At 45.6% G+C, this 14,432-nt stretch overlaps 1 protein-coding gene across 1 annotated transcript in view; it reads left to right on the top strand.

The window, feature by feature from the left end:
* LOC310775921 (NLR family CARD domain-containing protein 3-like) overlaps window positions 1–14,432 on the top strand; it is an 88,377-nt gene that overhangs the window by 37,570 nt on the left and 36,375 nt on the right. The window contains exon 8 of the mRNA XM_083636043.1: window positions 65–238. Within this exon, the coding sequence (XP_083492169.1) occupies window positions 65–238 (174 nt within the window). The remainder of the gene's footprint in view (window positions 1–64; window positions 239–14,432) is intronic.

Genomic DNA, 14,432 nt, shown 5'->3' on the forward strand with positions numbered 1-14,432 from the left:
ATTCAATATATGTTGTGAGGAGGGAAATAAACATTTTCAATGTTGTTTTTTCATCACACTTCAGGCTGAGTGGCTGTCAGCTGTCAGAGAGAAGCTGTGAAGCTCTGGCCTCAGTTCTCAGCTCCCAGTCCTCTAGTCTGAGAGAGCTGGACCTGAGTAACAATGACCTGGACGATGCATCAGTGAAGCTGCTCTCTGTTGGACTGCAGAGTCCACACTGTAGACTGGAGACTCTCAGGTCAGGATCACTGTTACTATTCAACAGCCTTTTACATTTACATTCTGTTTTACGTGCACATTAATATCAGAGAAAATACCTGAACTCTCATTTTCCTGCTGATGTGATGTGAAACCCAACATTCTTTTCTGAGAGAACATGTCATTACTTTCTCACCTCACTGCCTCTTGTTGAAATAGAAAAGTTCACCTGCAAAAACAGATATCTTCATTTGTACTTTTTTTTTTTAATACACTATAAATATTGTGGGCTTCACGCGTTCCTTTCTAGCTGAACTGGCAGCGCTCATTTCTACTGTGCCTCGCTGGTTCCCCCTCGAGGTCTTGCGCGCTTCACGTGCTCTCGTATGCAGGTGGGCCATGTGGCACCCCTCACCTCATTATAGTAATCAGATATTTATGTATTTATGTGATAATTATTTAATTTTTTGTATATTTCTATTACGAATCAAGAGGTAATTAAAACATTTTCACTGAATCATCTTCACATAAATCAACTAAATAATCTTTTATGTGCACTCCAGGGAGTATAAAACAGGTGTTATTTCATTTTAAGAATGACATTTATATGTGTTTACAAATGAAGTCTTCTTTAGTCAAGAACTAAAATGAAAAAACGAACCCGATGCTTGGGTCAACTGTTAATATTGGGGACAATAACAGTTTCTGCATTATCATAATTGTATGTACCAATGAGAAAATCCAACACGTAACAATTTTATACTGAAAGATGGGATCTCTTTCTCAGAAAACCTGTATAAAATCATCAATCGTAAACAATCAAACTAATAGTGCTGGGTGATATGGATGAAAATGTTACCACGATTCAAATTTCCATATATGGTGATAGAGTTTTATCACAATATACATTATTTTATTAATATACACCATTGAGCAACAGAGCACAATTAAAACAGGACACCATTAAAAATGACAGGACAGACAAAATATATACATAGTTAAGTTAAAGGACGGCTTTTCCGTGGGGAATAGGAATATATATTAAATCTCACGGCCCTAAGGTTTTCGAATCCGTTGAAATTTTTGAAATTGGTTGTTCACTGCCAGAGATATCAACCATCTCTCACATATTTTTTGGGCCAGCCGACGCGTTTTGCGTCATCTGGCCCAAGTCCGCCTTGCGGAAGTCGAGCGCCTATGAACTACCAGTGTTGTGGGACTCTGCCGCCATGGTCCCGCCTCTAGAGGTCCTCCACGCCCCTTCAGAGGTCTTGAAGAAAAACAAAAGGCAGCCATCTTTTTCCACCGCCTAGCCTACTGTAGCTAATATTAGCTTTCCATAGCTCCTTGCAAAGAGACCATATCTCGGGAACGGAAGCACGTACAGACACGGGACTGGCGGCATTGGAAAGCTCGTCAAATTTTACATCTAGTAGTAGGTGCGGTGAAGTAACGAAATCAACGCTGAGCAATGTACCCGTTTTTACACATTTTTACATGAAATAGTTACAACATCAGATGCGCGTAACTCCTTGGAAAATGCCTTAAAATGCATGATTTTTTTTTTATGAAGACATCTCCCGACATATATACTACCGTTTAAATTTGGTGCAATTTGGAGGCAATTTTATTTTTTATTTTTTCTTGTTCTACTAAATATTTTTATGTCGAAGCCTTCTTCTTCTTCTTCTTCTTTGACTTTTATGGCGGTTGGCAAGCATATATGTGCATTACCGCCACCTACTGGAGTTTGATATCAGCCAAATGCCTGAGGGGTGGGCGTGGAAACGAAGGCCACGCGAGCCCAGTGCATTGTGGGAAATGTAGGATTTCGGGTCCCCGCACCCGCCCCTCCCCTCCACCACCCCCCCCCCACACACACACACACACACACACAGAGTGGATTTCGGTTGATATCTCTGGCTGTGAAGAACCAATTTCAAAAAAAAATTCAACGGATTCGAAAACCTTAGGGGCGTGAGATTTAATATATATTCATATTCCCCACGGGAAAGCCGTCCTTTAAGTTATCCTTATGGTGAAATTCATCCTCTGTATTTGACCCATCCTCTACTAGGAACCATCCTAGAGCTAGGAGCAGTGGGCAGCCGCAGTGCAGCGCCCGGGGACCAACTCCAGTTATTTTGCCAGTGCCTTGGTCAGGGGCACTGACAGGAGTATTAACCCTAACATACATGTCTTTTGGTGGTGGGAGGAAACCGGAGCACCCGGAGTAAACCCACACGAACACGGGGAGAACATGCAAACTCCACACAGAAAGGACCTGGGACGGACCGGGGTTCGAACCCGGGACCTTCTTGCTGTGAGGCAACAGCGCTAACCACTGAGCCACCGTGCCATCATATACACTGTTATGCCCGGCCTAGGGGACACCCAGCATAACACAAAAAAAGTGACTCCCCTCTTTCCCCTCTCCCAAGGATGACCATGCCACGAAAGGTTTGCAGTCCACAGGTTGTTTAATAAAGAAGTATAGCGACAGAGAGCATCAGGGTGAGCCCACCCAACATAACAAACATAATCTATTTTGAAATCTAAGCTTGCCTCTAAACAAAACCCCCCAAATAAACAGCATCCATCTTACCTGCTTAACTAATAACAAAACACCGGAGAAAAGGTAACTAAAGAGAACTCAGGGCTTCTCACCCGTACATGCCGCTATACGGACTGCATACAGTTATAGCAAACAATTAGCAAGAGTACAATGATCAATGTTAACTCATTGAGTGCCAATGACGTCGATCGGCGTCAAATCAAATAGTAACGTAGAGTGCCAATGACGTCGATCGGCGTCAAATGCATTTTTTGACGGTGGGACGTGGATCAAAGCCTCATGCATCTCCTGTAAAAATATTGTAGCTATTGAAGGTGTATAACCTATTTTACGGACCCATTAGGTGGCGACAGTGCTCTCCAGATTAGAGAAAGTTGAGGAAAAACAGCAGAAAAAGCCGTGATGAAAGAGAAACCGATGCATGAGCCAGAGCGGCACAGATTGCTCTGGCTGGAGCTAACGTTAGCTGCGAACAGCAACCAATCCGCTCCCACAACTGAGCCCCTCTGTCTCTGCTGCATAGTTTCTCCACACGATTAGCCGCCAGAAAATAAAACCAAAGCCAAACCATTCTCATGAGAATGGTTTGGCTTTTCAGTGTCGCGCTGGGAGCCGGCGCACAAGGCGCAGCGCTCCGAAAATAGACTGGGTGCAGCGCACTTTGAAACGCGCAGCAGAAAGCCTAGAATCGGACGCAGCTTCATCCCAGCTCACAACCGAAACCCCAGAAACGCAGACGAACTCAGCGAGCCCGATCCAGACTCCCCCGACGAGCGGCCGTCATCCGAACGTGGATCCGCAGGCAGCAGAGCCTGCCATAGCAGGCAGCAGAGACTCGCCTGACACACGCAGCAGAGCGAGCAGAGCCACCAGAGACACTCCCACGGAGGAGGAGTTTGGAGTTGAGGGGGGTGGGGGTGCTGTTTATTGAAGGAAATTACTGTTCAGATGTTTCAGGTCAGAAAATATTAGCTTCAGAGTCAGTGATTTGCTTGAAATGCTTCATTTCACAAAAGGCTCATTATCTCAGCTTCTAGATGGAAACGTCTCTTTTTGCTGAAATCAACCTATCTTCTCCGGCTGATAACTAAAGAATGGAAAATGATATCAATAAACTTTTTTTTGCTGATGATAGAAGAGAGTCTCATCGTTCTTTGTGCGTGTTCGGTGTTTACATTAATATCACACAATATTCTGTGGGCCTCGAGAAATCACTGAAAACGCTCTGAAACTCTGGCACTGGGAGCGTCCGTTCTCCAAAAGTGGCTGGCACTCAATGAGTTAACAAGCAATATATATATATACACACATACCACAACATTTTTTACCACACTATAGAGGGCACACTGGAAGGGGGGGCGAATGTCCATCTCCTTATTTAGACCTCCAGGAGATACAGTGTTCAGCAGAGGAGGTTTTTCCAGTGAGGCATAGGAGGATGGTCCTCCTCTATTAGATTGGGGATTTTATATAAAAAAATATATATATATTAAAAAAATATATTTTTTATTTTTATTTTTATATTTTTCATTTTTCATATTTTTTTTTATAATAAAATATCAATCAAGTGTGTTTTTTCTTATGTGCAGACGCTCATTTTTTCATTCATTATATAGCTCCATGCAGACGAGTCACTCTGGCCCTGGTCCCAGCATGGGGGAGGGGATTAAAAAACACCCGCCCTGTGGGCTTGATTTATTTGGTAATTTATCTAATGAAAAAATAAGATTGGTTGAAAAAGACTTGCAATTCACAGAAAACAGTGAGAGTGATGTGGAGGAAAAAATCCACTGCAATGCTCTGCTGATTCATCAATAATGAGATATCCGTTTTAAATGTTCATAGGAGGTTTTCTTTATTTCCACAATCATCTCTCCGTGCACGGAGGTCTCCTCTTGTCTACATTTGACAATGCAAGAGCCCCGCATTATTGTTTACAACAGTTCATATACTAAAACCAATGTTGCCCGCCCCCCCTCTTCTGGATCCGTTCATTCAACCTCCCTCCAACTCAGTACTTCTCCATGACGTCCATAGTTAATCTGATGTTCACTAGAATACATAACAAATCCAGTCTATAGTCACAACAAGACACAGGTTCCCACAGGAACCTCTATTCCCATAGACACTTCCCAAAACAAGACATATGTTCTCACAGAAACTATTCTGTACAGCAATCTCCTGCAATGACTGAAGAACACAGTTCACTAAATACAGCATGGAATTGCCATAGCTAATAACCAATCAATCAATACACATTTGATCAATAATTTTCCATGACAATTCCACACTTTTGATAAGAATAAATCATTATTATCAATATTAAAAATAAATTATTGATAACAAACTATAAGTTCAAACACAGTCAAAGAAAACTAACATAACTATTATCCTTAACTTGTTAGAAAAAAATGTATCATCTCACACATCTATATAGATTAAAATTTCCCTATGTGTTCACAATCACAATTAATAAGTCCTTCATTTCGGTTACTTACTTAATACTTAATACATACTTATGTTACAATGTAATCATTTGCTCAAATCAAACTCTTGGCGATGCTAAATATCAAATCAAGCATGATTATTTACCCAAGATTTCATATCATAAACGAAGTGTGTCAGAGGTCAATGGCCTTTTTTATTGTTCCACACTTTTTGGCATATTTTTTTTTTTTCTCTTAAGAACACAGTTTACACATTTCTGGTAATTGGGCTTCTGTTCACTGGTGTTGGATTTTGGTAGCCGAAGTCAGAGGCGGCCCCTCCACTAAATCGTTTTGGCCCGCCTCCCACCTCGTCCCCCACCATCCACTCATATCAGCAAGCCGCTATTCACATTTCATATAAAAACATTCTCACAGGCTACAAATTTTTTTTTTCTTCTTTTTTTTCGGGTTTCTTACTACAATTGTTGACGATTTCCAAACCTCTGGCAGACATAGGCTACACACCAAGTGCACTTTGGCATGCAGCCCACTCAGAGGCTGGGAAATTGAACCCACGACCCAATTTTGATGCAAATGGTCAATCTAGTCTATTTTACAAGTCCAAGTCATGTCTCAAGTCTTTGTCCTCCTCTCCGCTCTCCAGTCACACTGGAGTCCCCTTTCTCCTGTCTAACTGGTGTACAATAACATTGCCTTCAACGATCACACACCTTTCACCGTCAAACATCACTCATTCACACTGTGTTCACACTCCCCTGTCTCCTATGACTCCAAAACACTTTTTTTAATACACATGATCACAGTTTTTACACAAACCACGCAAAGTACGACTCTCTGCATCCGATTCGTCATGGGGAAACCGTCTGTGGTCCAGCTCACGCATGTGTGTGTATGCAAAGACTAAGCTAATTGCGCTGGTGGAGAATGTGGGAGGCTGGATCTCAGCATCTGGCATTGGAGATCGTCCCATGGTGATTGTCCAATCTGATTGTCTCAGTCTGCTTGTCCATCTGATTATCTCAGTCACACAGGCACACAAAACACATACACCACAACAACAAAAACTTAAAAACAAAACAAAAAGCAGACACAAAACAAAAGCTGCTTTCCCCCTTTGACAGATGCGTTATATAACGCATGTGTCAATTAATTTAGCAGTTTTTCTATATACTTATTTTTTAGAGAGAGACACCCTTTAACTTTCTCTGCCTCTCTCAGTCCTCTTGGGAAATGTGTGTGCGCTATGCACTGTGGTTATCTTCAAGGCTTCAGGCCGAGAAGCGGGGGGGGGGGGGGGGGGGGGGGGGAGAAATCTCAGTGTGTTCACAAACATTTACCTTTTCGCTTGGCAATAAGGGTCTTTTTTTCCAGGATAAATAATCCCTTTTCCTAAAAAAAACATAACTTCTATCAAAAAAGTACTTTTGCTCTGTGTGCATTGGTTGTACATAATGTCACTTGAGTGTGTGATTCTCTTACTAAAACAATGGTTTCTCAAACAGCTGTAACATGCAAATGTTCATGTGTGTCATTACTTATCTGCTCATAATTGGTGTCTTTGGAGAAAATTCTGCTGTGAACTCCTCCACCCTCAACTGGCTTGCGTCTCCGGCCGTGTCAGCCTCTCGCCTGTGATTGACCAGCGCCTCACACCCTCTCCGCTCCGTCTTGATTCGCTTCGTTGAGTCCTCTCCGCTGTTACTGTCCAGGTGGCATCAACCTCCGGGCCAAGCCTATGAATCGAAAACTCCACGGCAGTCATATATTCTTTTACAGCAAGCAAACCACTCATATTGCATTTCTGTAGCCCGTTTACACCGGTGTGGTGAAACACTTACACGGGAGGGAGAGATTTTACTCTCTCCCATTGCTGGCCGCTAGCTGCGGTGTTCAGGGCTGGTGGCTGCGGTACGGATGCTGCTGCCGGTTCCCTGGCTGAAGCCTGCCCGGAGTGCTGATGGTCTCCGCTGGAGCCTGGACCGCTGGTGGTCCTCAGTGTAGTTGAGCCTGGCGCTGACTCTCAGTCATTTCCCATTCATTTCCTATTCATTTTTCTCATTTTTTTTTCCTTCCTCAATAAGCCTCACTGCTCAGTTTCACCCACACTCTCCCCTTTTTTTTTTTTTTTTTTCAAAGGAAAGAGACCTTTTGAAAACAACTTTTCTTTTTTCTCTTTTTGCAAATGAATGGTAAGAATTTTCCCAATGCTTTGAATTTGTAATTGTATCCCTTTTATTATAACTACATATACTTTATACCTCCTTTCGCAAAACTCAGGTCCGGGTATGTGTTTTTTTTCCACTTACTGCAGTTTTTAGACGCTAAGTATACCTTTCAACTTACGTCGACGGCAAGTGTACCTTTCAACCTGCGTCTTTACTGTTTGTCCGTCGACAAACAGGCCGATTTTTTCTTCTCTAAATCTTGCCCAAATATGAGTCGGCTCTAGTAAGCTCCCTTACGCGTGCGCTCTAAGCTACGGCAATAGTGAGTTTTATCTAATATTATCTCACGCGAGCATCCCCAGGACACATCGCACTCCCCTCAAAGGCAAAAGATTTCCCAGGCAGAAGTTACATCCGTTTTCCTAACGCAACGCCTCACCCTCTCGGCAGTGAGTATATCCGATAACGGCGATAGTGAGTTTTATCTAATATTATCTCACGCGGGCATCCCCAGGACCCCGCACTCCCCTCAAAGGCAAAGAATTGCCCAGGCAGAAGTTACATCCGTTCTCCACTACACAATCCCCCAGACCTGCAGCTTTTAACAGTAGTTACAATTGTCTATTTTTAGAACCAATTGTATAACATTATTCTAAATTTCACAGCTACTCAATTTGACATAAAACTGATCAATCAACATTGCATTCAGTGTGTATTTGCCTCACCAGGTTCCGCAGATCACAGCGCTGGGCTACATTCCTCCGCATGTCGACTCCTGCTCTCTTAGAATTAAGCGAGCTTTCAGGTCCAACTTTGACAGGAGGTTATCACCAGTCGACATGCCAGAGGTCCGCATCCCAGTCGTGAGATCCCGTAGACGAGCCCCCAAGTTGTGGAGGAAAAAATCCACTGCAATGCTCTGCTGATTCATCAATAATGAGATATCCGTTTTAAATGTTCATAGGAGGTTTTCTTTATTTCCACAATCATCTCTCCGTGCACGGAGGTCTCCTCTTGTCTACATTTGACAATGCAAGAGCCCCGCATTATTGTTTACAACAGTTCATATACTAAAACCAATGTTGCCCGCCCCCCCTCTTCTGGATCCGTTCATTCAACCTCCCTCCAACTCAGTACTTCTCCATGACGTCCATAGTTAATCTGATGTTCACTAGAATACATAACAAATCCAGTCTATAGTCACAACAAGACACAGGTTCCCACAGGAACCTCTATTCCCATAGACACTTCCCAAAACAAGACATATGTTCTCACAGAAACTATTTTGTACAGCAATCTCCTGCAATGACTGAAGAACACAGTTCACTAAATACAGCATGGAATTGCCATAGCTAATAACCAATCAATCAATACACATTTGATCAATAATTTTCCATGACAGTGATGTGTTTTCCAACGAATCAGATTGAGGAGGAGGGGAGCTCTCCCTTAGCCCGTGAAACCAGGTGAAACCCTAATTGGTTGTTGTTTGATAGATGGATTGCTTGACATTGATTGACATTCTGTATTGTCCAATGCTGAATACGTCTGAAAATCGGCAACGTTGTTCCACTGCCTGGTCTGTGGTCACGCTGAATCAAGGAGGTGAAATCCACTGCTTGACCTGACAGGAAGGATTTACTGAGACAGTAGCAGCATATCATATTTCCCTCTTATTTTTATTTACTTTTTTATCAATCAGTAAGTGTTCACAAGCCAGACAGTCGTTGATATTGGATTACCACCAAAACGAGTTTCGAGTTGCGGGGAGACTTGAGCTGCGCGATACGGGCTTTTTGCAATGTCAGAAAACTGGAATATTTGCAACGTCTCGACTGCAGCGTTTCCCCTACAGACAGCACGGATATTCAAGTAAGTCAACTGTACTTTGCTAAATTAGCATCGATGCTAGTGGGACTTGCCTGCTTGCTGCTGCTTGCACTACTGCACTGCTGCGTCACTGCTGCTTGCTGGTATGTTAATCCCATGTCAGAAAAAGTCTCCAGATTTGTGCTAGTTAGTATCTTCTGAGAAAGATTGTCTCCAGAGAAAACTGTGTGTGTGTGTGTGTGTGTGTGTGTGTGTGTGTGTGTGTGGGTGGGCGTTTGTTTGGTCATCAGCCAAATGAGCCAATCAAACGTGAGTTTGGGAAAAAAAAATTGGACTGGCCCATTCAGTTGTGAAAAACAGGGGTAAATGTAACTTTGAACATATTGCAAACTAATTTCACTCAATAATGGTCGGGTCAATTCTATCCTTGCAAAATATGGGAAGACAATCTAAATGACCTATATAACTGCACTCCAAAGATAATGCAAATAAGGTTGCTTAAAAGTTGGTAGGGACAATTGGACACCGTGAAATGTTGGTTGTGACTTGTCCCTAGCAACCCTACCCAAATCGACGCGCTTGGGATCGCGCCTTCTCTGCAGTGGCTCCGAAACTATGGAATGGCCTACCGCTGCAGATTAGGCAGGCCTGCTCACTGTCCCACTTTAAAGGCCTCCTCAAAACGCACTTTTACTGCGAACTCCCCGCGCACCCCCAAAGCGAGGGGGTGACCAGTCCCGTACTTAATCACCTCCCTGGGGAAGGGGGGGGCTATGAGCCCACCGTCGTTGGAGCTCAGCGCTCAACTTCGGTTCGGGACTCAGCAGGGACCTACCCAACCCGTCACTCGCCGGTGCGGTACGCCCGGCGGGGACGACAGCTCGCCAGGGCTTGGCCTCAGGGCCAGCCTTCGGCTTGTAGCTTTAGGGACAAGCCCACCGTCCTCGGTGCCCAGGGCCCGAGTTCGGTCGGGAGCTCTCCCAGGGTCTCATACCCGCCATCAAGAGGCCCCCGGGACAAGCCCACCATCAATGGTGCCATGGTCCCATTGTTGGTCGGGAGCTCTGCTGGGGACCGCACGAGCGGACAAGTCCGCATGCGGTGGTCGAAAGAGAGCCTTGCCTCCTTGGTCCCCCCAGCCGGTGAAAGCCGCACGGCGGGGGGGTTACGCCGGTTCAACACGCTCACAGGGAACGTCAGTAGGCGGAGCCCGCGTAAGAAACCGGCAGGGCGGCATAGCCTCTTATGTCCTGCCCCCCCCCATTTTCTTCCCCAACCAAGATACCGGGTCAGGTCCCGGTGCCCAACAATATACTCATGACCAAGGGGGCGGGTTCCGCCCCCTTTGGCCACAACAGACCATCTTTGTCCGACAGGCTCGAGGCCTGGGAGCGTCTGTGTTCCCCGTCCCCATGGTTGCGGCGCACCCTCCAGAAGGGATACGCCCTACAATTTGCCAGGCCCCCACCCAGGTTCGACGGGACCCACGATACGGCCGTGGAAGGGGAGTCCATGGACATACTCCACAAGGAGGTTATTTCGTTCCTCGCCAAAGGGGCGATCCGCTCGGTTCCCAAGGCAGAGGTGCGCTCGGGTTTCTACCACAGGTACTTTGTCGTGCCCAAAAAGGACGGCTCCATCCGTCCAATTCTGGACCTTCGGCGTCTCAACAAGACGCTGAGGAAGTTCCCGTTCCGAATGCTCTCCTTTTCCCACCTGTTCAACGCGTTGAGACAGGGGGATTTCTTTACTTCCGTGGATCTGAAAGATGCGTTCTTCCATGTCCACGTGGTCAAGAGGCACAGGAAATACCTGAGGTTCTCCTTCCTGGGGAAGGCTTACGAGTTCTGTGTCTTGCCTTTCGGCATGTCTTTGAGCCCGCAAACCTTCACGGCATGCGTGGAGACGGCCTTGGCCCCCCTCCGCGCGAGGGGGATTCGCATCTTCCTTTATCTCGACGACGCTCTTATTGTGGCCGACTCGAGGGTCGGTGCCACGAAACATACCAGGGTGGTGACCGATCACCTACAAACCTTAGGGTTCTTGGTGAACTGGAAAAAGAGCTGCCTCGCCCCAGAGCAGACGGCGACCTTCCTGGGGCTCGAGTTAAACTCCCGGGCCATGCGAGCCCGCCTTTCGCCAGAGCGACAGGCTCGCACGGTGCGGACAGCGAGGACATTAAGTCTTCACTCCTCGGTGTCAGTGCATCAGTGCACAGTCATGTTGGGCCTGATGGCCTCAGCACTGCATGTGCTCCCTCTGGGGAGGTTACACATGCGTCCGTTCCAAATCTGGTTCCTCGGGTAGAATATTAATGCCAGCTATAGGTCTATGGTCATAGACTTATCAGGATTCTGTCCCCCGCCGTTCAGTTCGGGTGAGGAGAGACGCTTGCACATGCTGTGCCCCGTAAGCGCGCTCTCGGCCTATGTGGCCAGGACGCGTTCATTACGCATTACAGACCAGTTGTTGGTCTGCTTTGGGCAAAAGGCCCAGGGCGGGCCCCTTTCCAAGGATCGCTTATCACACTGGATAGTGGAGGCGATCGCGTTGGCATACTCTGCCGTGGGCAAGGTACCCCCGGAGGGTATCAAGGCGCATTCTACGTGAGGTGTTGCGACATCCTCTGCGTTGTTGCGTGGTGTTTCGGTGGAGGACATGTGTGCCGTGGCCTCATGGTCCTCTCATCACACATTTGTTAGGTACTACAGTCTCGACGTGTCCGGTTCGCAATTCGCGCACGCGGTGCTGTCGGTGGCAAGGAATTAGTATCGTTGCCACTCTAATATGTCAGACGGTCAGGCATGAACGTTGCCATAGGGCTGTGGTTCACCGGTGCCTTTCGGGTCGCCCTGTGGGGTGCTCCCGGCAGCAAGGTCGGTTGAATTAAGGCACTAGTGAGAGCTTGAGTTCGAAATGAAGTAAAACGTTAGGGTTGTGCTACAACCCGGGTTTTACGAGTGAGAACGAGAGCTCTCACTACCCAGCCTTGCTGCGTCGATGCGTCACTGGGTGCGTCGGATCTCAGCTGGCTGGAAGAAATGAGTGGCGGACCCTGGGGCTGACAGGACGTGACGTAGTCACGTGGGTGAGGTGGGTGGCCACGTCAGCCCCAGGGGGGCACCACGCCACCTACGGGTGGGTGGTCGGTTTTAATGAAAAGTAATTTTGGAGCAAAATGACAGTCTTCCACAGTGCTGCGTACGCAGCGTTGTAGGCACTAGTGAGAGCTCTCGTTCTCACTCGTAAAACCCGGGTTGTAGTACAACCCTAACGTTTTAGTAGTGTATCACTCCTTAACACGTTCACTGCCGTGCCGAGTTGACTCGTCAAAAAAAATCCAACGGTTGACTGCCAATGACGAGTTGAGTCGTCAAAAAAAAAAAAAAAAAAAATTTGACGGTGGGACGTGGATCAATGCCCCCCACGTCTCCTATAAAAATATTGGAGCCACCGAACGTGTACAACCCATTCCACCGACCCACTAAGTGGCGACAGTGCTCTCCATTCTATTCATGAAAATGGATTGGCGAAAACGCTTTCGCGCTTGGGAGCTGGCGGTGGGGTTTTGCAAATTTGCATAATAGATTACGGGTGGAACACACTTTGAAACACGCAGCATAAATAAGACCAGAATCGCAAAAGCTTCATCAAAGCTCTCAGAACCCCAAGAAACGAGCGAGCCCATCCAGACTTGCCCAGCGGCCGCCAGCAGACAGGAGCAGCAGCAAAGCAGTGAGCCTGGTGACGCGAGGTTACAGCAGCAGCAGCAACGAGCTTGTGACACGCCCGCTGCAGCCAAGAAGAACACACACGGAGGGAGGAGTTTGAAGGAGAGGGGTGTTTCCTGCTGTTATGGAGGAAATTACTGTTCAAAACTATTGTTTAGATGTCTGACGTCTTACTGATGCCAAAAACGAATGGTTAAAGTGACTGTTCTATCGAATTTCACAAAAAGCTATTTATCTCAGCTTAAATTTCCAGACGCTGAAACCATGCTGTATTCAAGTGCTAATGCCTACATAACTACTAACTCTACAAACTAACTCTTTTAGACAGAGAAAGCACACATTCTATTAGTTCTTTTGAGATATTTTGTGTTCACAAAATCTTAGCAGAAAAGAATCCTCGGGTCTTGAAAGATGAGCCAGAATCCTCAAAAAAAACCTCTGGCAGAAGCTACCTACAGTAAAAAAAAAAACGGCTGGCAGTGAATGTGTTAACATATACAAATAGTGTAGTAGCCGTATTGTACCGCACTGTAGATGCCACCATTATGTATGACTAATGTTCAATAGTATGTTTAATTAGGTATACGCTATTTGCACCTAACAGAATGTTATTATGTTTAATTATGTTTAAAGTATGTTCATGCCATTTGCACTATGGGCAGTGAATACGCCACTGTCTGTGGCGTGTCTTACTGCTCTATTGATCGTTGCCTCTTGTTTTTTATTTATATATCTTCTTCTTTTTTTTGCACTATGTTGTAACGGAGCCTACAGCACAAGAATTTCACACGTGATACTTGTACTACGGAGTGACAATAAAAATCTTGAATCTTGAATCAATACAAAAAATAAAGGCTTTGATAGAACCGAAAGCCTGTGACTGCTTAGTCCAGTGGTTCTCAAATGGGGGTCCAGGGACCCCCAGGGGTCCTTGAGGGGTTTTCAGGGGGTCCCAGCCAAAAGGGGGGTCATTTATTTGAGCTATAATTCCATTCATAAGTGACAGAATGACTATTTTGGTCATGGGTTTTATATACTTTCTGTAATAAAACATCTAAAAACATTGATCTTATTATGGGGGACCGTGGGACAAAATCCTATCAAATGGGGTTCCGTGGTCTAATTTTTGTCAGTTTAGGGGTCCTTCATTTGTGTAGTCTGCAGATAAAACACAATGACAAAAGCCATAGTAATTTAGACTCAGGAGTGCAGGCGAACTTCCTTTTTTAAATACAAAAATGTGAAATTATTATCGCTTATCGGACAGGAGAACCAGATATTTGTCGGTTATGCAAGTATCGGCTGAAAAAATCCCCCCCAAAGTCTATAGATCCCCCCCAAAATCTATAACTCCCCCCTATCTGAAGAACATGAGGGGGGAATTCCCACCCAGTTTGCAAAGTGAATTTTAAGCCGGCTCTATCATGACACTACTGATGATGTCATCAATATGTCAGATCACTGATGACATCACTGCTCCCTA

This window comes from Poromitra crassiceps, assembly GCF_964638095.1.
Source record: "Poromitra crassiceps genome assembly, chromosome: 4".
Lineage (NCBI taxonomy): Eukaryota > Metazoa > Chordata > Actinopteri > Beryciformes > Melamphaidae > Poromitra > Poromitra crassiceps.